This window comes from Vulpes vulpes, chromosome 5, assembly GCF_048418805.1.
Source record: "Vulpes vulpes isolate BD-2025 chromosome 5, VulVul3, whole genome shotgun sequence".
NCBI classification, from domain to species: Eukaryota; Metazoa; Chordata; class Mammalia; order Carnivora; family Canidae; genus Vulpes; species Vulpes vulpes.
The window spans coordinates 108,765,267-108,789,070 of record NC_132784.1 but is presented as its reverse complement, the minus strand read 5'-3'; the positions used below and the strand labels follow the sequence as shown (position 1 = coordinate 108,789,070).

The 23,804-nt window shown below is 51.3% G+C and overlaps 1 protein-coding gene across 1 annotated transcript in view; it reads left to right on the top strand.

The window, feature by feature from the left end:
* UCK2 (uridine-cytidine kinase 2) overlaps positions 1–23,264 on the top strand; it is a 69,715-nt gene extending 46,451 nt beyond the window's left edge. The window contains exons 2-7 of the mRNA XM_072759571.1: positions 3,921–4,080; positions 4,916–5,012; positions 10,016–10,158; positions 16,080–16,177; positions 18,451–18,499; positions 19,305–23,264. Of these exons, the coding sequence (XP_072615672.1) occupies positions 3,921–4,080; positions 4,916–5,012; positions 10,016–10,158; positions 16,080–16,177; positions 18,451–18,499; positions 19,305–19,444 (687 nt within the window). The 3' untranslated portion in view covers positions 19,445–23,264. The remainder of the gene's footprint in view (positions 1–3,920; positions 4,081–4,915; positions 5,013–10,015; positions 10,159–16,079; positions 16,178–18,450; positions 18,500–19,304) is intronic.
* The last annotated feature ends 540 nt before the right edge of the window (positions 23,265–23,804 follow it).

The following is a 23,804-nucleotide window of genomic DNA, read 5'->3' as shown; positions in this document are numbered from 1 at the left end:
TACATTGCACTGAATATGGAGATATCCTGTAAAACGAAGCCCACCTCCAGCTGTAACATTCACCACCATAGCCATATGTAGGCGTGCATTTCTGTAGTATTAAGTATAGCCACATCGTTGGGTAACCAGTCTCCAGAACTTTCTCATCATGTAAAAGTAAAACTATACTCCTTGAACAACTCCCCACTTCCCCCCGCCCTCAGCCCCTGGCAACCTCTCCTACTTTCTGTGAATTTGACTATTCTAGATACCTCCTTTAAATGGAGTCCTACAGTGTTTGTCTTCCTATGACATAATTATTTTATTTTATTTATTTTATTTATTTATTTATTTTTATTTTTATTTATTTTTTTGACATAATTATTTTAAGTCTTAGCCCACCTTGGCGATTGCAGCCTTGCCCACTTTTAGTGTTCTGTAAGCTCACGACTGCCTGCCTTCTCCAGCCCTAAGTCATTAATGCATTATTTCCTTTCTTGAGAGAACGAGACACCTTGGAGTTCCATTTCATCCCGTTGAAGAGGGCAGGATTAGGGAAAAGGTAAATTAAAATGAAAGGCGAAAAAAGAGGAGGTTAAAGAAGGCAAAGACCATTCAGTCATCCCAAGGAGGCGTCTCCGTAGGGCTCCTTCCTCCCTGTTGTGTAAAAATTCAAACCTATCCTCAAGGAGAGGAATAGCATAATGAGCTCCCATGTACCTGTTGCCCCTGATTCAACAGCTGTCTAGATTTTTTAGGGGCCATTTTTGACAACTTCCAGGAGAAAGAAAATACTAGAAAAATCTAGACTGACTTGGAGACAAGTGTTTCTTTGCTTGTTCATGCAGTGGTATTTATCTCCATGATAAAGGACTTCTGCCTTGGGACTTCTGACTACATTTTAGGTTGAGGGAAAAAAAAGGAAGCAGGCTTGTGGGCAAGTCATTTCACCTGGTTTCCACATCTGGGGAAGGATAGCGCTTGTGACTATAAGGGGTGGTTGTAGTGGAGCACTTGGCCTAGGGCCTGACTTAATAAATCAGTTATAAGTGATGGTGGTGTGTTTGTAGAAAGAAGGGTCACCAAACAGGCCCATGGAAAACATGTAGCCGAGACATATAGCTGTGGACCTACAAAACAGCAAGACTTAAGCCTTGATAAGAAATTGTGATGGGGTGCTTGGGTGACTCAGTCGGTTAAGCGTCTCCCTTAGGCTCATGTCACGATCCAAGGATCTTGGGATCAGGTCCTGCATCTGGCTCCTTGCTCAGTAGAGAAAGAGCCTGCTTCTCCTTCTCCGTCTGCTCCCCCCACCCCCCCCATTCATGCTCTCTCTCTCACACTCTCTCTCTCTGTCAAATAAATACAATCTTAAAAAAGAAATTGTGATGAACACTGGCTTTCTATATGTGCTCATTAACCTGATTTTGTTGGCCATTGTACCCATTTGTCCTCGGTTGTACCTGGGTTAAGGGAAATGATTGTTTACCTCCAAAATTAGGTAATGTAACCTCGTTATATACACTTTTTTTGGTAGTAGAGAGATTGCTATTCATACTTAAAAATATTTAACGGGTCTTAACTATAAGTAAAAAATACCACCCTGTGAATAATCAGGTAGATTATTAAATATCTGGCTCTATGCAGCCTTCTTTTCATTTTTGTTCTTTGGTCTTCTAGAATTCTGCTAATAAAAGCTATATCTATAGACTTTACCCTGCGTAGCCTTAGGATGTAAGAACCAGATGGGAGTTAGGAAAAGGAAATTATGGGCTGGCACCTGTTTAAAAATGTATAGTTTATAATTGTATAGAGCCTTTGATTCTGTTGTGGTATTTTCATTTTTGAATCTAACTTAAGTCATGTGCAAGTTTTATCTTTCTATAATTTTTTTTTTCCTGGCATAGCTGCTGTTCCCAGAATCCTGTTTTAAATGCTGTTCTGATAATACGGGTAAATGTCAAAAAAGTAAAATAATCTTCAAATAATTAACAATTGAGTCAAAATAGCATTCCTCCAAAGATCCTTATTTTGTTGTGTCTGACATTTTGTACAACAGGAAATATTGTGCAAAATAGTCTCATGTGGATTGACTAGGGCAACAGGAATGGCCAGTTTTCCTTACACTTGGAGAAATCAAATACAGAATTTATGGGAAATGTAACTTTATAAAAGTGTCCTGGTTTTTCCTTGTTAAAACCAGTTGGTAAAGTAAGTTCCATAGTGAAGCAAGACTGAGCCACAGAAATCTCTAACTATGCCACATTTTTCATCTTTTATAATTAGGTCAGCCAGCTCCATAAGGAGGCTTGGCTACGGCTTGTGGGTGTTTGTAATGTAGACATCCTTATTTTTAGATTAATATGTATGAAATGGAAAAAAGAAACAAGCTATTTGATAAATACTGTCCTTTACTAGCTCATTTTTTTAAATGTGCTTGTTTTTATGCTTTTCTTTTTATGGGGACTCTATTATGGGAGAGAAAAAGAGGTAGATTTTAGGTTCTGTACCCTGTTCCAGTTCCAGCAGGTGTGTGTGTGTGTGTGTGTGTGTTGACCCGGGGGGGGGGGGGGGGCTTCCCCATATCAACAAGCAATTCTCGGACACTCTCCCCACATTTCCACGTGTTCACCAACCAGGAAGCTCACCAGACCCCATCCTCTTGGGTTTGTATGGACGCTTCATGACATCAGCAGGACCGGTTATATCCTTGGTGTTGGCCACTGATTTCAGCCTCCAGCTCCTCCCCTCCTCGGAGGTCAGGGAGATAGGAGGGAAAGTTCTAACCTGCTAATCACAGGGTTGGTTCCTCTGGCAACTGGCCCTATCCTTAGGTGCTTTCCAGAAGCCTCCTTGTTAACATAACAAAGACTGGAGTGCCTCTCCCCTCACTTAGGAAATTGAAGTTGAGAACTGTGTGCCAGAAATGCAAGGACTAAATACGTATTTCTCATTTTCGCAATATCACAGGTAGCTGTGTGTACTGCCCCACACCACGACACAAAGCGTGTAGGCTTTCGGTCACCTGGAACCCGCTGCCCCATTTGGAGCAGGGATACCCCATGTTGTTTTAGGCATTGGTCGTGTTTGGAGTCCCATGTCCTTCTAGTCCATAAGAGGTGGCACATGTCTGTGAAGTGGCCACTAGGCTCACTGTGAGTATGAGCAAGTCCATGGCTATGCACTAGAGCAAAAAGGAACCCATGGACATAGGATGAAAGCCATGACGTTGGCCTGGCGGCTAACTGGCCGGATTCCCTGGCCTTGGGTTTTGATTCCACATGCGCGCGCTGTCACTGCATGACCCAGGGGCCCTCTGAGCCCTCAGCACGTTGTCAGGGTACCCTCTGTCCACTTTCTGCTGTTTCATGTGTGTCTGTACTGGGGCATGAGCAGGGATAAATAAGTTTGTGTTCCTGTTTATTTTAAAATATTTTTTTAATTTATCTAATCTATTTATTTATTTGTGAGAAAAGACAGCATGAGCAAGGGAGAAGGAGGGAGAGGGAGAAGCAGACGCCCCACTGATCGGGGAGGCTGGTGACACGGGACCCCATCCTGGGACCCCGGGATCATGACCTGAGCCTGAGGCAGGTGCTTAACCCCCTGAGCCACCCAGGTGCCCCTCGTGTTCCTTGTTATTAGGGACTTTAGAAAAGATTTTGTGGAAGAAGAGGCAGAAATTACTGTCCTCCCTGCTGCAACCCCCTGCAGATAGATACCTGCGAGTAGTAAATTGTATTTTGGAAGGGGTGGAAGAGTCCCTGAGACCCCCCACCCCCCACTTGCCTCTCAGCAGTCTGTCTTTCTCCTTTAGCCTTCTGATCCCTCAGACAAGATGGTAGCCTTTGGAGTCTTCCTTCCCGAAGCTCCTTGCATAGGGCGTGTGCATCAGTTGGTGACTCTCCCTCTAATCCTTGGCCTTCTCTTCTTTTCCACAGTCTTCTGTTTGCGCTAAGATTGTGCAGCTCCTGGGACAGAATGAGGTGGACTGTCGCCAGAAGCAGGTGGTCATCCTGAGCCAGGATAGCTTCTATCGTGTCCTCACTTCGGAGCAGAAGGCCAAAGCCCTGAAGGGCCAGTTCAATTTTGATCACCCGGGTGAGTCAGGACTTGAGGGTGTGTATGTGTGCGTGTGTGTGCTGGTTGATCGAGGGAGCTCTTTGACTCCTTGGAATCTCTTTTCTATCAATAAAAATGGAAGATTAATAAATACCTTCAGGGTTATGGTCGGGCCTAAAGAAGGAATTTTGGAACACATCACGCAATGTGTGGCTTATTGAATACGGATTGTGTCTGCCTCTGAACGGGGGTGACTCCGCGTGAGCCTTTTCCTTGAGATTGGCCAGACAGACACGGGCTAGCACAAACACGGCTGGTTCTTCTGCTTCCTGTGATCTGAAGCAGCCCCTGCTCCCCTCCCCCCACCCCTCCCATCCCACATTTGTCTGCACGTGGCAGGGTGTGAAACTCAGCCCACTGGCAGAAAGGACCATGGACGGTCCAGGATGTCTGCCTGAGTGACTTGCTCTGACAGCCCCCGATCCGCACATCACCCTTTAGCTGGTCTTGGTTCTTGCAACTGTTGGAATTAAAACTTGGTGCCTGGAATGAAAACTTGTGTGTGCACATCCCATAGTCATGCGAATGATTTCCAGGTTATCGTAGGCCAGTTCCCAAGACAGCAGCTATACGTGGAGGAGAGATAGATGTCTGAGGCCAAGGGTGAGATAGGTAGAAAAAAAATGAGTTTCTCAGACCGCATTCGATTACGATTCTATTTTGAGATCCAGGAAGTTTGCCTTCTGCTTAGGGTAGAGATCTGGCTTTTTATTGGTTGGGGTGTATGTGCTCTTCTGGGTGAAATAGATGTGTATGATTACAGGAGAAAGCATTTTAAAATCAAGAGCCATTTTAACAGTTTGATTTCCTTCAGATGCCTTTGACAATGAACTCATCTTCAAAACCCTCAAAGAAATCACCGAAGGGAAAACAGTGCAGATTCCTGTGTATGACTTTGTCTCCCATTCCCGGTAAGTGAGCTGTTTGGGGCTGGGCCGCCGCTGGTTGCCGCTCCCAGATTGTTCCCATTTTGAGGGCCTCAGGGCTGTGTCCTCCCCTGTCCCGTGCCCACAGCGGCCTGTCTGTTGGCAGTAGGGGTGGCCGTGTGCGGCCGTGGGTGTTGTGCACCAGTTGGGGAGTTTATCCGGCACCTCCTGGAACGGTCTGCTCATCACGTTTTGCTGACTCTGGAAGGACAGGTTCATGAATTTGGGCTCAGGTGAGAGACTATACATTTGTCCTGATTCACATCCCTGAGCTCTTGCTCCTGGAATAAGATGTGAGGGAGCCGGGCAGAGGACACAGGAAACAGAACAAAGGAAACTGTTCTTTCTTCTCCCATGGTTGGACCTCGCAGAGAGGTGTCAAGGTTTGAGGGCCCTGAGGCCGCCTGAGACCAGATGCTAAACTCTCAGGAGAGTTTCTCCGTCATGTCCTTTCTGCCAATCTGTGTTCCTGCTCCTGATGAGGCCTAGAGGGCCGGGGGGGGCTCATCTTCCTTCCCTCTGAGTGCTTACATGAGGCTCCTACAGGACTTCACTCCAGCCGGCCAGGCCCCCAGGCTCCCTCGAGTCTCCCAGGACCCCTTGCTCACTCTGTCTCCTTTGAGGACTTCCCAGGTCGTCTCTAAACTTCTGACAGGGCAGAGAAAGCATGTGTAGTTCCTCCTCGTTCTGGGCTTGGAGTGGCTCAGTCCGTGTTGCTTTCAGCTCTGTGCTGTTTTAAAAGTTTCTCCCACCTGCTTTCATTCTTCCTTTTCGTGATTCCTTTCAATCTCATGAGTGGATTTCTCTTTTTTTATTTTTAATTAATTAAAATTTTTTTAAAGATTTTATTTATTTATTCATGAGACACACACACAGAGAGAGAGAGAGAGAGAGAGAGAGAGGCAGAGACACAGGCAGAGGAAGAAGCAGGCTCCGTGCAGGGAACCTGATGTGGGACTCGATCCCAGGACTCCAGGATCATGCCCTGGGCTGAAGGCAGGTGCCACACCACTGAGCCACCCAGGAATCCCGATTTCTCTTTTTTAAAATGAAATAGATTTCATGCATCTTTAACTACCAAATGTTTCCCATCATTAAAAGCCTGTCTTTATCGCCGCATGTGTTCTTTGAGTACATATCTCAGCTGGCCTTTGACATGGGTTTCCTCACACGTTCTGTGCCTTTCCAAGGACTGGAGGGTGTGGCAAAGATTGGTTGGAGGAGGAAGAGAGTGAACACATTGTCCTGGAAAGCCAGGCTGGTTTGCTTCTCACCCCCACCCTTCACTAGCATCTTCCGAAGCATGTCCTACCCTGGACCAGATGCCACTGTGCCTAAAACCCAAAAGAACAAGATGCACCTCCAGTATCAAAGCACCACAGACCGTGCAGGAATAAAGGGGTTTAGTACAGGAATTGGAGCTAATAAGAGTGTTGAGGTTGGGATTGCTAAGACCTGGGAGGCTGCAGCCTGGGGCACTGGAGATGAAATCAGGGTCCGAGGCAAGTCCAAGAAGCTGCCAACTGTGGGCCCCAGCCTGCAAGGTAGGGGGACTTGTGCAGTGTCTGCAAAGTGGCCTTGTGTGGCTAGTAAGACCTAAACATTATCTGGGTTTTGTATCATCTTTGACGTTTCCCATTGGCAAAGCACCACAGAGGGAAAAGGATTCTGGGATTTGTAGTTTCTAGCCTCAGCAGGGCGTGGTGGTGATGTCCAGTCCACAAGAGACCAGGGACCTCTCAGGACCAGGGTGGGGCACTGCTACAGAGTTGAAATGCAGCCTGACAACTAAGATCAGAGCCCTTGGAGGAGTGTAAAGGAGAGAGGACAGGCTTGGAGTATTTAGAGCGGGATGTAGAGAGGCAATATTTAAGGTAATATTTATCACCTCTCTAATATGTAGAGAGATGATATTTAAGCTATATATTGGAAAGCATAATAATTTGTTGGGGAAGGGGATTTGCAAGGTAATGGGTTGGGCAGGATTTTGGGGATGAGCTCAGTGGGGAACTAGAGGTGGTGAGGAGTGGCAGGATGGGGGTCAGGGTGCGGGAAGAGTGGCTAGGAGGCAGGCAGGCAGGCCTCAGATGGGAAAGACTGGGGACGCCGGGGCCAGAGCATGAACGTGCTGGCAATAGGGAGTCACAGATGGCTGTTCCATGGGAGCAGATCTTTTGGTGGCAGGAAGAGAGGATCCACGATGCTATTTATAAAGCCCTTGGAGTGGTAACCTAAGTGAGAGACTCACAAGGGCCTGAGGTCAGGCGGCGGAAGTAGGGGTGGTTGGCAGGAGGCAGGACCTGACCAGATGCAGGAGGCGCAGAGGGGCAGCTAGTGCAGCCTGACCTCTGTCAGATTCAGGTCTTAAAAGAAACTCCAGCAGAATTCCCCATCCAGACGTGATTCACTTCTCTTTTTCCTCCCGATCCCTTTCAAATCGTATATTGTATAACCCTGTTGTTTGGTGGCCCACGGCCTGTGTCTTTGTGAGACATTTTCCTGACCACCTTAGACCACAGCAGTCCCCCCAGCTCTCGAGCCCACTTGTTCTGCACTCAGCTGTTCGGAGTTCTCTGCTCCCAACCCAGGCACGGGCCTTTCGTGGTGACCCACAAACCGATGCTGGACGGAGAAAGAGAAGACACTCGTTTGCTGTAAATACCCTTCTCTGGCTTCACTCTTGCTCAAAAGCCAAATGAGAAGCTGGGATTAGGTTACCCTGTGGACTTCCCAGCCAGACTCTGAACTTGTAAATGGAACATTGCACCAAGTGTGGCTCCTTGCACATTCTGGGCTGGTAGTTGCCCAATAGATTTTTTTTTTTTTTTTAAGCTCTGGGCTGTTTTGAAGGGTTCTCGTCTCTAAATGTACATGTGCACTTGGGTAGGGATTGATTCCCACCTCTTGGAGCTGCAAAACAGCACAGTTACGTTCCCCTGGCTTTCCTAGGACCAAGGCATGTTTGTTGAATTGGAAAACCATCTGTTCCTTGTTCGTGTTTATTTGTTGGGTGTCCTGATCCGCGCTTGATCTGGCATGGGCGTACGTACCCCTAGCACAGTCACGGTGCTCCCTGTTAGTAGTGTGTTTTCCAGACGGAGCCCCGGGAGCCTGCCCTCTCCCACCCCAACATACACACATTTGCTTTTTCCCAGCAGAGACTCTTCAGCCCCCTCCTTGGTGCATGGCAGTTGCCCACAGTGGCTCATAATTTTACTCACTCACGGAGCCTCTTTTCTAGCCCATTTCCCTTCTGAACTCTGCCCAGTTAGGTTCTTCATCCTGAGCCATGGTGGGCACCCTGTTTTCTGGTAGGCGACGTTCCTCCATACGGGCTCTCCTCAACCCTGGTTTGTACATTAGACACATCTGGGCGGTTTTATAAAAAAGACCAGTGCTCTGGCTCTGCCTTAGACTCATAAAATCAGAGCCCCGTGGGAACAGGGCCCAGGCATACATTTTTTTTTTTTTTTTTTTGTAATTTAAGATTTTATTTATTTATTTGAGAGAGAGGGAGTGCATACATGCATGAGGGCAGAGGGAGAGGGAGAGAGAATCTTAAGCAGATGCCCCCCTGAGTGCAGAGGCTCAGGCACATCACCTTGAGAGCACGACCTGAGCTGAAACCCAGAGTGGTCTCTTAACCGACTGTGCCCCCCCAGGTGCCCCCAGGCATAGGTGTTTTTTATTTTTATATTTTTTAAGATTTTATTTATTTATTCATGAGAGACCGAGAGAGAGAGAGAGGCAGAGACACAGGCAGCGGGAGAAGCAGGCTCCATGCAGGGAGCCTGACGTGGGACTCGATCCCGGGACTTTAGGATCATGCCCTGAGCCGAAGGCAGGCGCCAAGCCGCTGAGCCACCCAGGCGTCCCGATAGGTGTTTTTTAAAAGCTCCCTAGATGATTCTGTGTGCATCCAGAGAACATTACTGTTCCACAGTGTCTCCTACTCTTATTCACCTGGTCCTCTTCTGTTGTCTTTTCTGCCCCACATTCTGCCACTTTGGTAGTCGCTCCAGCAGTGCCTGCCTTAGAATTTAGACAGGAACCCAAGGCTCTGAGCTAATAAAGAATCAAAGAGTGTTTATGGGAGGGAAGTTCAGTGCATCCTCTTGACTTGGCAGCCGCCGACTTCCCTGTGTTTCCACTGATAAACCCATTGTCTTAAGGAACCTTAAAAAAAAAATTTGTTTTCTTGGGTTTTATTCATAAATGTCCACGTGAGTAGTAAGCCTTGCAGCGGTTACTATTACTTCCCTTTCAGTGACTTTTGAGCAAGAAGCAGTAGGTGATGCTTAGGACAGAATCAGATCGCGACCCTGTGGGGTAGATGGAGAGGTAATGGGTACCCCTGTCTCATCGAGGAGGGTGGGAGGGAGAGGAGCAGGGGGAGGAGCACCCCACAGCCCTGACCCACGGCCACAATGCTGCTTGTGGTGGAGCCAGACCCGACGGAGCTCTGGAGGCTTTCCTTCCCTGTAGATGCTTCCTCTCCTCTCCCCTCTTTCCCGCAGCTTCCTTTTTCTGCCTCCTCCTCTCCCATCCCTTCCTGCCTCCTACCAGTTGCCTCCGCACAGGGGGAGGGGTGGGGTTGTTGGGAGAAAACTGTGAGTTTCTGTTTTGTGAAAGTTCAGCGTTAGCTTCCTTAAATGCCGGGCATGAGAGCATTCCTGGAGACGCCTCCAGGGAAAAGAAATCACATCTGCTTCTGTCTGTTGCTATTGTGCGTTCAACAGCATGTTATCTGTCCCCAGGAGACAGTTCAGAAGAACTGGTCAGAGGGGACCTTTGCCCCAGTGGTGATGGCCCTTTGGCAGGTCTTCGTCGGTGGTCCAAGGGCTCAGCAGGGCTGGGGGGTGAGCTCCCCCTTTTGGTCCTGCTGTACATGTATGGGGAAGGACCCCAGACTCAGAGACAGATGCTGTGTCCTCCTCCATGTGCTCGCCCTGCCTGGTTCAGCCCATCATCTGCTCTGTGCTTTGCAGGAAGGAGGAGACAGTCACTGTCTACCCCGCGGATGTGGTGCTCTTTGAAGGGATCCTGGCCTTCTACTCCCAGGAGGTGCGAGACCTGTTCCAGATGAAGCTTTTCGTGGACACAGATGCGGACACCCGGCTCTCCCGCAGAGGTGCGCCCTATGAGCCTCTGGTGGCCCCGGTGGGTGGCCCAGTCCAACTGAGTCAGTTCAGCCCAGGATGTCCTGCTGCTCAAACATTGGGTGACATCTGAGGAGGGATTAGTTTCTGTGGGTTTTTTTTTTTTTTTGGATGATGAAAGGTTTGTGAGGTCACAGAGTTGAAATAAGAAGTTTACGTTTTGGTTTTGCTGGGAAAAAGTGTGATTAAATGCCCAGTTCCTTATGGTTTTCCCAAAGGCATCGTAATCAAGACAGGAGCTAACTGTAGGCCATCCAGGGGCAGGAGTGAATACCTAGTACCTGCAGCACGGGGCAGCCTGTCCCAACAGCTCACTTCTCTAGCCCTTTCTTTTCCAGAAAGCTCAGTGGAAGTTTTGTCATGCTGTCCGGCCAGCTGCGGAGCAGGGTCGGTTGGTCGCTTCCTATGCAGCCCTTACTGAGGGTGTGCCTGAGTGAGTCTCTGCCTGGTGTTCTGAGGACACAGAATTGCCCTTTGCTGGGGAGCAGAGCTCATGAATTCAGCTCCGCAGGACATTGAGCAGAGCCCTTGCTCCCACTAGAGGGGATCAGGAGGCTTCATTGGGGAGTGCAAGGGTGATGACGTAGACAACCCAAGAAATCACGGTGCAAATGCAGACCCACAGGGCTTGTTCTGGGAAGCAGGTGGCTGGAGTTCCTAGAAGGCTGACCAAAGAGATGCTAGACATTGCTTGGGGCAGATCATAGGGGCTGTGGCTTCCTATTTGGTCCCTGGTAGACAGGGAGAGAGCTACCGAGGGGTTTTGAGCAGGGCAAGTGAAAGGGCCTTGGGTCTCTTTTGGGGAGATGACTCTGATGGAGCAGATGGGAGTGAAGACTACAGGTAGGGCTGCTGCAGCAAGTGGGGCAGGGCAGGGCGGGGAGGGCTGGGGAGGGACATGATGGTACGAGCAGAGTCAGAACATGACAGCCCCCACCTCCCACTCCCCCGTGGGGGCCACGGCAGGGTATGGGCGAGGAAGAGAGAAAAGGAAGTGGAGGCAAGTGAGCAAGACTTCGAGTCCCCGTCGCACATCCCCGTCGCGCAGAAGAGGAACGAGACCCAGGAAGTGACAAGGGTGGCTCCTAGTCACAGAGCAAATCATGGGCAGGATTTTTTAAGTTCCAGCCCTTCTGACCTCAAAGCCCGTGATGATTTCTCTTCTCGGCTCATGAAACAAATTTGTGGTTTATCCACTTAAGCCCTCTCTTTGCAAGAACTCACAAACAGAACCAGCAGAATATAGAGGAATGAGTCCCTGAGTTTTGTCCTTCCCAGGAGTAGCGTCGGCACTTGATGAGAAGTGAGTTGTGGTGACAACTTCTGCTCCTAGGTGGGGTCGGGGAGGGATAGAACTCCGCAATGGACGACAGGAGAGTGGCAGGCCCATATTCTAGTCCACGGCCTCCAGCTAGCTTTGGGACTTTGGTGGTGGCTCTTGGGACTCCTGTGACGTCCCAGGCTCGGGTTTCTTAATGGGTAATATGAAGGGGACAGGCCTGTTTTTAGGGTCGTGACTTTGGCCAGGAAAGAGCTGCATGGTCTTTTTTAATAGTCAAGGCCTGAGCCTGCCCGTCCCTCACGCATCTGCGCCAGGGCCTGGTTTATCACCTTAGTTCCCAAACCCAGGTCCCGCCTTGGTTGATCTGCTCAGTGTCCCCATTACTTTGCCAAATCAGGGAGGCAGCACGATACATCCGGGTGAAAAGACTGGAGTCCCATGTACTGGACTTAAATCCTGATTTCACCATCTAGTAGAGATATGGTGACCTCGGGCAGGTTATGTTGTAACCTCTTTGTACCTGACAAATAGGGATAATCCCATGGGTTGATTCGGTACCGACCTGTATCCCTGGATCGTGAGGATGAGGGGCAAACGCAGGAAAAATGCCTGGCGTTGGTTGGTAACAGTCTGCGTGTCGGATCAGAAGCCTGCTTTGCCTGAGATAGTGGACCTTCTGTTTTCCTGAGTTTCCCTCCAGGACTGGTCAGAAGCTTTGGGGGGTCACCACGTCCTCAGGAGCTGGGACGCGGGGCTGATGGCATCGTCGCGGTATAGTCATGTTTGAGGGAGGAGGGCACGTGAGCCGAGGTGCAGGAGGTGAGAACCAGGCTCGAGAACTATAGGATTCAGGGTCCTTGGAAATCAGACTCTCTTGGCCTGTGATTCAAACAGATCATCATGGCGCCGATGACACAGAAGATCCCCCTCTTGCTCCCTTGTCCCGGGATCCTTGTGCAAAACCCGGAGGGGCGGTGGGGGGGAGACATGAGGTGACGGCGGCTCCCTGTGGGGTTTCTCTGGGTCGGTCCTATCACCCCCGCATCCCCGCTGCTCCCGGGGAGGCTGCCGCTTTTCCTCGCAGACCTTCTGTCTTCTCGTGTCACCTGCTGGCGAGTCCCTTTCGTGGTGGACTTGGCAGGGCCTCTCCACATGCTGTTTCTACAAATTCATTCTCTGCCCACGTAGGACAAAAACCATGCCTGGCATGTGCTTTGTGGGAAGGGAGGGTGGGTTCGTCAGGAGCAGCCGCTGGGCAGAAGAAGTTCCTGCAGACTTGGTTGGGGTCCCGCTTTTACCCCCACCGCATGTCCTGCTTCCTGGGCCTGTGACCCGCGGGGCCAGGATTCCAGGACTCCTCCGTGTGGGGCCATGCAGCCTTGGAAAGACTGACCTCCATCCCCTGGGAACCCCTCGTACTGCGGGGGTATTGGCTTCTTCCAGCTTTCACCGTCCCTCCGTGTGTGTTATGTACTCTAACCCGCCCTCAAATTCAGGGGCTGGGAAGAATTGAGGGGGCCACGGAGGGCTGACACCTGCCCTCTCCCCTGCTCTAGTTCTGTGTCGCGTTCCCACAGCGTCAGGGCTGCAGTGGACCTTGGGACAGCCAGTCTGTTGTGTTCACTACGGCAACACATTTCCTTGACTAGTTTTCAAAGTGAATCAATCGACTGAGCCATGGAGGAATTGTAATTTAGTCCGGGTCCTTCTAGATCTCGTCCTTGGCTTTGGCTGACCAGAGGAGCCCTGGTGGCTTTGGAAGGGCGGCCATGGAAGCCAAGCTGGGAAGGTGGGCAGACAGGTTGTTTCCTGCCCTTTACCCCCTCTTCGGAACGGGCCTTTCCTTTCCGAGCAAATGTGCCGAGTCAGAGTGATGACCAGGGTTTCGAGTCCCTGGAGTTCCCGGGTTGTGCCAAGACCCTGTTGAGTCAGTCCTTGGCTTGGCTCTGTTTCCTGACTCGGCCTGAGGAGCGGGGCACTGGGGAGACTGGGGAGCAGTGACCTGGCTGGCCTTGTGCTGTCCCGACCCAGCTCAGGAGGGGGTCTCTGGGTGCTGAACGTGATGACTTGGTGGAAGCCTCTTGGGGAGCAGAGGTGGGTGATGCCTTTTGCTTTTGCACATTCCAAGCATCTAGGCAGCATTCTCACCCATTTCCTGTTTCCTTTTCTGGGGTAGAAACTGTGGGAGGCTCCTCTCTGTCCTGTTTCTCCCTCTCCCCTGTGTCTTCCCACATGTTGGAGCGCCACAGGACCTCCCCCCTCCCCCAGCTCTCAGCTGGGTCTGACCTGCCCCCTAAGCCCACCTGAGCTCACCTGAGCCGACCTGAGCACACCGATGCTGCCCTCCCAGGGGTCTGCTCTGTCAGGGAGCCATCGCTCCCTAGAAGCTTCCCAGATTCTGTTACACCGTAACCTGTGGTGGGAGCTCAGGTTGATGAATGCGCACGATGCACCAGCCACAGTACTGAGGTTTTCTGTACGTCTCCCTGTTTTCCTGACCTTATGAGGAAGTCTCTGTATCGTGTCTCTGTTTTACAGTTAAGGAAAATGAGATTCGCAGAGGTCGAATAACCTGTCTAAGGTCACAGAGGTAAGAGGGAGGGGTCAGGATTCAAATCCAGCTCCGTTCTGCCTGCCGTGCTCTCCGTGGTGGCCCCAGGGGTCGCCGTGGGCCCCCAGAGCCGACTCCGTGTGACTCTCCCCTCCGCGGTGGCGTGGCAGGTGAAGCTCTCAGGTCTGCGGGTCACCAGGGAGCCACGGGCCTGGGCTCAGGGCAGTAGCAGAGCTACGTGAGAGGCCGTTGTGCCCGTGTGTGCGTGCTGGACAAAGGTTCCCGTGCTGCCAGAGCCATCAGCACTTGTGTGAAAACGTGTCCTGTGAAACAAGCACATCAGGCCTCTGCAGGACTTCTAAGGAAAGGCTGCCTAAGTGCGGGCGGGCGTGTGTTTGTTTTTTTCCCTGGCCCTGATACCCTTTGCCCTGGCTTCCTTTTTTTTTGCTTTGTACTTTATCTGGAGACGTGAAGAATTGGAGGCCACACTGGCTGTGTGTTTTGGCCAAGGGGAGCTCGGTGGCCGGCGTGCCAAGGGCCCTGGAGGCCTGTGGGGCTGAGCCACGTGGCGGCTCTTCGGCCTCCTTGGCTACGTCTCCCTGGCCCAGCCACCGGGCCCCGCCTCAGAATGCCCGAGAACACCATCTCCTGGCTCAGGGAGGCACCGCCGCTAGCCTGGGCCGCGAGGCAAGTCCTGACCCTTGATCAGCGACCAGCCAACGCTCTAATGACCCAGGTTCATCAGAGCAATCTCCCTGTAGATTGAGGAGCTGCTAGAGGAGTCACTGCTGAGGCACTGTCACCCGACCCTCTGGAATGTGGTCTTCCTGACAGTCTTCTAGTCGTCTGAGCTCCCAGGTCCCTGCCAGCCCGAGTCCTAATCACAGGCACCTCCCTCCTTCCTGCCCCTGCCTGCACAGGTGCACGCGCACGTGAAGCACAGAATCACCTAGAGACACGGCTTTCCAGAAATTCACCCACAGGCATTCCTCGGTTTGTTTGCAGTGAGTTTCCTCCCACGCTGATGCCGGAACCTATGGTCTCGAGGAGCCCAGGGGCCTTCCCGAGTGGTTGTTGATGGACAGGGTTCCCCCTTGGGGTGGGAGGTGGAAGATTGAGCAGCTGTGGTACTAAGGTTCACAAAACATCTGTAGGGAGGGGTGTTTTGACTGAGAGAATCTCCTCCCAAACTCTCACTACCGAGTTTGGGGGAGAAACTGAGGCTCAGGGCAGTTAGTGTAGAGTGGCTGAGCCAGGACTCCAGTCCCTTCAGTGGTGGTCAGACCCTTTTCTGTTTTTGTGTTTTGTTTTGTTTGACAAGAGGCTCTATTAAAATAATCAAGGTGTTTGATGCAAGCCCCTGAACCACTGCCCCAGAGGAAGAAGGTGGAAGATGGTGAGTGTGGACCCGTCCAGGTGGTCCTACACCTCCAGCTCACCGTTTCCAACACCGTGGTGTGGTCATCTTTCACCTAAGTGGTGTTCTGCTCGCAATCCTCTGTGCTTGGGGTTAGCAGGAATGGCTGACCACAGCTGGACCCTCTGCCTGCCCTCCAACCCCGTAGGGGCTGAAATGTGGGGGGGAGCCAGGCGCAATCAGGTGGCACATCGGCAGTAGGTCAGTGGACTGCACACAGGTAAGTAAGTGCAAGAGGCGGCACCCAGGTGAGCAGGGGGCCCTTTGCCAGGGAGCCCCACTGCCTCTCTGGGCCCCGTCTATTTCCCGTTCCAAGCTCTGCAGGAATGTCCTGCTTTTTACGTTGTGTCACACTGACATTTTATTTGGGTCAAATGCTGCTGGAAGCCAGGAGACTCTTGGCTTAGGCCAGACAGAGATCGTTTGGTCAGAGCCAAATTTGACTATAGCCATAAAAATGTAACATGTTTTTCTTGAAGCTGCTGCTGACCTGCTCTTGGTCAAGTCTCTCAGGAATCCGGCTTGTGAATCATCCATCCAGAGTAATTGTGGCGTCCATGTGAGCCGGGTCTGCCTCACGGAAGGCGGACACGTGTTGGCTCATGCACCATTTTCTTGATTCTTGTTTTTCCTTTTCTTATAGTATTAAGGGACATCAGCGAAAGAGGGAGGGACCTTGAGCAGATTTTATCCCAGTACATTACGTTCGTCAAGCCTGCCTTTGAGGAATTCTGCTTGCCAGTGAGTTGTGTCCTTGGTTTTGTTTTTTGTTGAATTTAGAATTTAAAACTTAAACCGTACAAATAAAGGTATATAAGTTGATGGAGCCCCCCCCAGCCTGGATTTCATTCCTCTCCGAGGGATCCTCTGACCTCTAGTCCCAAGGAAGGGCGGACTTTGGGGCTTTGTGTGCTGCCCAGGGTGTTCTCTAGGAGCTGTAGGCCATCATCTCTGGCAGAGTGGTCCCTCGGGGGGCCTGCTGTCTGACTCCAGCGAGCTCTGCGCCCCTTGCTTGGTGGGCTCAAGCTGTGACCGTCGCCATCTCTAAGCAGAGGCTCAGCCATCTGGGTCTTCCAAAGGTCTGTGATGGTTGCAGTATTGGTGCGTGCAGAGGGCTTCTGAACCTCTTCCGCCACCGCGTGGAGCCCCCCTTTGAGCTTGTCTTTGGGCCCTGTGTAAGTTCCCATATGGGAAGCGTCCTGCCATGCTGGAATAAGCTTCCATACCTCTGCCCTGGCACAGACTCCTTCTTCCTCCAGTGGCAGCTAGGAACTCTCTGGGGAGGTGGCTTTCGGGGAAGGAAGGTTGGGGATATGGGGAATTTTTAGCTTTCAGCGAATCATCCCTCAGCACAGGAAAAACTCTGAGCTTCGTGGGGACAGGCAGGTGAATGTTGAGGGAGGGCCACCAGGGTGTGGAGTGGGGGACGGGGGACTGGTAGAGGAAGAAGGAGATGATGTCGTCTGAGAAGAAGTGTTTAACTCAGGAGACGCCTGCACCCGTGTCGTGTGTGTGTCTTCACCAGGTCGACTCCCTAACGATTTATAATTCAGCTCTGAGAGAAAGCAGGGAGACATGGGGACTTAGCCCGAGCTTGGGCGATCTCTTCTGGGGAACTGGAATCCTAGGGCATCGAGGCGTGGGGATTTCTCGGGTTCTCATTGTAATTAACGTCTTGCTTTCTCCTGGAAAAGTTTGATCTCAAACTGTGTGTTCCTTCAAGTCTGTGAGTAGGTTTTGCGTCAAACCAGACCAGACTTTTGTTTCCGATCGGGGACAGGTGGACTTTCTGAGTCAGCCTGAATCACGCCGATGCCCTGCTCATTCCCCTGGAGAGCTCTGGGTCACAGGATTAGGTTTCTGGGCAGAGGGCAGAGGATAGCTGAAGAGCCAGGAAATTCTATCCTTCCATCTATCTATCTTCTCCTGCTCTTTTGAACTTAGGTAAACTTATGATTGGGCATAAATGAGCGTTAACTGCCAATTCTCTGCTGTTTAACTTAATTATCACGGAGTTTAGAATTCTGCATATTTTCTGGGTGCTTTCTCCTTGTCCCCACAGTCCAGCCCCTCTGTGCTCGGGGAAGATCAGGTCACCCCTGCATAAGCCAGGAGTTTGGATCTGATCAACAGTCTGCCTGGTTCAGGTTGGATTTGGGCCTGACACAGCTACATTTGAATGGTTTTGGTATAGAAGATGCCCACGTTTTTATTTGGTCTCCTTCTAAATGTGGGTCATACACCAGAACACAGTTATTTGTAAACTCGTCCACAAAAATCTCAGTAAAATAAGAAAACACAAAAGGGAATGTATCTAATTGTGGCTTTTGTTTTTGTTTTAAAGTGGGATCCCAGAGCTGATGAAAATGGTCATCAGTGGGGGTCGTCTTTCCTGGGTTTGTTTACCATTTATTTATTTACTTACTTACTTACTTGCTTGCTTATTTTTAAAAGATTTTATTTATTCATGAGAGAGAGAGAGAGAGAGAGAGAGGCAGAGACACAGGCAGAGGGAGAAGCAGGCTCCATGCAGGGAGCCCGACTGTGGGACTCGATCCCAGGACTCCAGGATCATGCTCTGCACCGAAGGCAGGCGCTAAACCGCTGAGCCACCCAGGGATCCCCTTTACCCTTGCTTTAGGATCAGTGGTGTCACCTTTCAGACTGTGTGTAGAAGTCCAAGGTGAACCACATCCCTTTTAAATTTGGGTTTTTCTAATTCACATTTTTCTTAGTAGGGAGGGCGCAGTTATGAGTTGGGTTTGAAAGACCACGTTCTCTGTGCAGGCCAGAGCTTGAACAGTATTAAAACATTAATAATGAAAAATCAAGAGACTGATTTATTGTAATTTAGATAAAGGGGGTAAAAAATACTATGCTCGCAGCCTCAAGCTGCCGCTCTCTGGGGTCAGTGGTAGGAAGGCTGACCCCTCTCCCCATAACCCTTCAACAGGGGCTTGGGCTGCTTTCTCTGGAACTCCTCTTTAATGCCTTGTGACTATCTTTCTCCACAGACCAAGAAATACGCTGATGTGATCATTCCGAGAGGTGTAGATAACCTCGGTGAGTCCTGGTGGGGGGTCATCCCATGGGGCATGACTTCTACCCTCTGTCAGTCATACTTGGGGCAGGATGTGGTGACCAAACTAGGCTCCATGGACAGTGGCTAAACCACTGTTGGTCTGCTCTTGGGGGCCAGAAAGGAATTTCTGCCTACATGTTTGGCCTTGGGGAGAGGCCCCCCTGCATACATGCATAGTGACAAACAGGAACTCGTGCTTCTCCAGCAGAAAGCAGAGGGCTGGAGATTGTCCTTGGCTGTCACTCCCAGCAGTGACCCTCAGAGGCCTTACATCCAAGGCCACCCTTTAGCAAAAGTACCTTTTCATCTTGATTTAGAATGACCTGCCATCAAGGTAGCCCTTCTGAAAGGGAGCTGGTTGCGTTTATTTATCTATTTATAGGTTTTGGCTGGTCTGAGAAGTAGGGGTACTTCTGGATTTCTCATTCTCCTTTTAATAAATTTCAACATTCCTCCGCTTAAACAGTTATTTTTTTTGGCTGAACCATTTGGTGTCCATCGTAACGATGAATATATTTCACGGTGTCTTCTTTTTTTAATTTTTTAAAAAAGATTTCATTAATCTATTAATTTTAGAGCTAGAGAGAATCTCAAGCAGACCGTATACTTTATATTTCTAATGCTGAGAACAGAGAGCCCCATATCACATTTTCCTTGGAGGAAAGAGCCTTCTTCTGCAGGGGTCAGTCTACTTGGGACTTGGGGGGGCAGTGCTGATGGGTCCCCTGGTGGAAGGCTGGTCCCCTCTCTGCACCATCCCTAACGCGGCCACTATCTGCCCCACAGTGGCCATCAACCTCATTGTGCAGCACATTCAGGACATCCTGAACGGAGGGCTCTCCAAACGGCAGACCAATGGCTATCTCAACGGCTACATCCCTTCACGCAAGAGGCAGTCGTCGGAGTCCAGCAGCCGGCCACATTGACCCCTGTCTCCTTCAGACCCGGCCCCTACCTTCAAGAGACAGGAGGAGGGATCAAGAGGCTCTGTTCATCCGTACATGTGGTTTCCTATGACATTTGCTGTATTTAAGAAAACACCATGGAGATGACATGCCTTTGTTTTTCCTTTTTTTTTTTTTTTTTTTTTTGCTTTGGAGCGGCGAAACGAAATCGAATTTGACCCTGAGCTTAAATGACAAACTGTGCCAACTACTACTGGTGATGCCTAATTATGAATCCAACGTGTAACCAGTTATAAATACATACATATATATATATAAAAGGATCTATTTTTGTGTAAATGTACAAATACTGTAAAGCTGTTTGCTGTAAGTATTGTGCAGGAGGGCCTGTATTTGAGTGTGTGGGACTCGAGCTGGAGTCTCACCGAGAGGCCGTTGCTGCCGTGTTCCGGGAGTGGAGTGGGATGGGGCTCAGGCTCAGGCAGGGGTGTAGGGGGAGGCGGGCAGCGGAGGAAGGAGGCGCATCTCACGGCTGTAGTCTCTGCAGCTGGAGGATGGTGGAGTTGGGAGCCTTGGGTTGCCCCTCCCCTGCCAGATGCCACCTTCTTGGAGCTGGAACTTAATGGTGTGTTGACAAGAGATACTCTTTCCTTTTTCCTTTTCTTTTCTCTGCTTTTCTTCTTCTTCTCCTTTTTTAATTGTTTTAATTTTTTTGAGTTGAAATTAGGCAAGACCTCAGCTCAAAAATCAAACTCAGGGAAGAGGCCCACTGAGGAGAACAAGTCTTCTGTGTTTTCTCCTTGCCCGCTGCCCCACCTCTGGCTGCCCGGGTCGCTCCCGCCCCTCCCTCCCTCCGTCCACTTCTCAGCGTCTCCAGAAGCCAGAGCTGCCTCTCCCTCCTTCCCCGACAGGGATCTATCTAATGGGCTCGTTTCCCAGTAAGATGGGGAAGGAGAGAGTAGAATGGGACCTGCCATGGTGTCCGAGGAAACGCTGGCTCCCCCTGCCTCCCAGGGAAGTCCTCCAGCAGAGTCCTTGGGCCTTGCTCTGCAGGTGGCCTCCGGAGTCTGGGCTTCTGGGCTTTGGCTGGGGACTTCTGCTGGCAGAAGGACGGCTGGCGACCACCCTTCACAGGGTGGCGAGGGCCCTGCCCGTGTGGGGAGTGAGTGCGAGTTTCTGTTCGCCCAGACGCAGGGACTGGCGGCCGGATGGTCCCTAGCAGCGGCCCGGCAGGCTGCCATAGACCATAGTTACGGGGTTAGAGACACCCACCTGTCCTGAGGGCTCCCTCTCCGGGAGAGGTACAGATGCCTGCAGATCCTTGGGGGAGGAGGTGGGACCAGGCGAGCCCTTGCAGGTATGACGCTAGGGTCTTCAAGCCTCCGCTTTTAACTGCAGGCGAGCCAGAGGCTTTCATTTCTTGGTTGACCATGTCTGTGCCCTCCAGGCCAGGCTGGCAGCTGCCCCACGGCGGCTGCCGGCACCCGAAACGTTTTGGGGAATCTTCTCCCTCCATTGCTTTCCTAGCCCACTGGAGCCTTTCAGGAAAACCTGACACTGCTACTCTCGAGTCACACTGAACTGTCCCTCTGACCTAGTGACCTCCACCTTTGGTCCCCCTTTTCTGGACTCCATTTGGCTCTCACTCTGTTTAACTGTTTCAAAAAGTCAAACCTCCTCCCCTGCAGAGCCTCCCCCACCCGAGACTTTCAGGAGACGGCTGCGGGCTCTGCAGGGAGCTCCCTGTAGCAGCCGCTGCCCGCTCGGAGCACGGGGAGGCTCCCGAGGTGCCTCCATCTAAGGCCGGTCAGCTCACCGGGTTGAATACGTTCTGGAATGTTTCAGAACCAGTATTCTCTTTGTCGTCGTGCCCTGTATGGTTCTAAGATGAAGGGCGGGTGGCAGGCTTGGGTTAAGATCCTGAGGACCCAAGGCCTGTGGCCTTGCTGGGGCCTCCCTGTGCTCAGGGGCAGCCCACCCCCGTCTGGGGGAGCCTTGGCCTTTCGGTGGGTAGCTCATTCGACTGTACTTGAAGCTCCCAGGTGCCAAACCATTTAGTGCCTTGGCTGTCTGTCCCACTGCCTTGGAAGATGGAGTCTTCTCATCTCTGAGCCTTGACGTCCTTAGCTGCTTCCTCATCTACCTGTGGTGTTGGGACCAAGCCTCCAGTGTCTCTGAGTAGCCCAGTCCTCGCTGGGAAATGGCTCAAGGGCTGCCTGGCCTCCGGGGAAAACCATCACCCATGATTCTTGGTGGCTTGGCTTGGGGCACCGGGCTGTGCCTACTGGGCAGCGCCGGCAACTCCCTCGGTTCTGTGATACACTGTGTCTGGAGCAAGGAAGGGATGAGCAGCTCTGCCCCCGTGTGGCCACCCCAGCATTCAGCTAACTCTCTGAACTTGAGCTTTCTATATGACAAATCCTAGTCTTGGTATTTTGAGAGTCACTAGATCTCTGGTTCCACTGGAGAGTCAAGGGTAGGCTCCTTAGACCAGACACCATGACCCTAGGCCAGAAACCATGACCTGAGTGCTCTGGGTCCCCTCTGTGGTCCAGGGGGGAGGTACCGACAAGCTGGATGGGGTAATGTTGGCCACGTGTGCATGGGAGTCCTGTGGCTTCAAAGCTGCCCAATGGTGCTTGCTTCTCCCCCACACCCCACACCCCGGCCCAGGCATGACCCACAGACCAAGTGTTTTGGGGAACAAGCATCCAAGCTTTGTGTCCTGGGAAGGCCTGACCTCATAACTCTTTCATGCTAATGGAACTTGTGCTGACCCGGGTTTCTTTTTCTTGGGCAGCCTGAGGCCAGTAGGGGCAGAGAGACTGTTGGAGTCTGTATGAGGAGCCCGCAAGTGTTTGGACCCGAGGAGGTGAATTTGGTTTGCAGTGAATAGGATGGACCCTCGAGGCGGTTAGACAAGGGGATCCCTGAAGAACAGGCCAGAGGAGGTCACCAGGGAAGGTCTCCAGTTCATCCTCCAGAGCCAACGATTCCGGCGACAACTTGCTCTGGTCTTGGCTGCCCAGTGGTCACGTGGATGCTGCTGCCCTCCCTCTCTTGGGCTCGGCAGCGAACACTTGTCTCTGTGCCCAGGGCAGATTGCCAGTCTCTCGTTAGGCCACTAGGTCAGGCTGGAGGCTCCTCAGAGCGGTTGGGAAGCAAGAGGGACGGGAGCCCAGTCAGTTTGTGTATCACATTTGCTGTCCTTGTTCAGCACCCTTGATCTGTGCTAACACCTAAAGGCTGGCAGAGGGAAGGGCAGCGTTTTCTTCTGCTCTGGAGTCTCACCCCTGCTTGTCAGTGAGTCCAGCACCAGGGACCCATGCTGGGTTAGGCAGGCTAGGTAGGGCAGGTTCTGGATTGCAGGGCTGTGCTTCTGGGAAGGACTGCCTGGATTTCCCTAACTGCCTTTCAACCTACCTCAGGGTGGGGTGGGGTGGGGGGAACAGGCCTGGTGTGCAGTACAAGGCAGAGGACAGGCTGGGGAGAGCACTGGGGTCGGTGTGGAGTTCAGAGTCCCCTTTGATCTTTTGTCTTGGGGCCCCGTGCTGCCCTCCTTACTAGGCCAGGTGGCTGGTGTTCCAGTTCAGCTTCCTTGCTGCTCTAAGAGGCGGTGAGGGCCTAGCTGGCCCTGCCTCAGGAACAGGGTGAGTAGCTAAATAGAGACGTAGGCTTTCTTTCTTTCTTTCTTTCTTTCTTTCTTTCTTTCTTTCTTTCTTTCTTTCAGATGCTTGCTCTTCTCCTTTTCTTTCTACCACCCTGCCTTTATTGTTAGTAGCTACAAAAATGACCACATACTATGTACTTTGCTGTAAATAAAGACTGAACAACAACAAAAGAGCCAATTCTTGTCTCCTTTGTGGTGTTTGGGCAGGAGGAGCAGTGACTGAGGCCAGTGGGCGTGAGGGCTCAGCGGCTCAGTGGATGTGACCAGGGGGCTGCATGCACGCAGCCTGCTGTCCCTAAGCCTTGCAGTCCTGGGCTGGACCCCAGACCTCAGCCTGGAATGCTGGTGAGACGTGCCCCTGTGCATTTCTCTTCTGTCCCTGTCCCTGAAAGCCAGGGCCAAGGTTTCTGGGAAGTTTTGGGTCTCTGGAATGTTCCAGCTCCGCATCATGCAGTTATTGCCAGCTCCTCCGTCACTGCCTGCCCTGAGCCATTCACCACTCCTTCCCTCACCTCCCACACTGAAACCCCAAGCAACCTTCTAAATGAAGAAAACTTGATGGGAGTGGGTGGAGGAAGTTTACATTACGACTTCAGGAGAACTCACATGTGCATGTGTGTGATTGCCCTGAATATATAGCAATCGATGCAGATATTCATCTCCCTGTTTTAAATATTTTATTTATTTGAGAGAGAGAATGTGCCAGCGTGA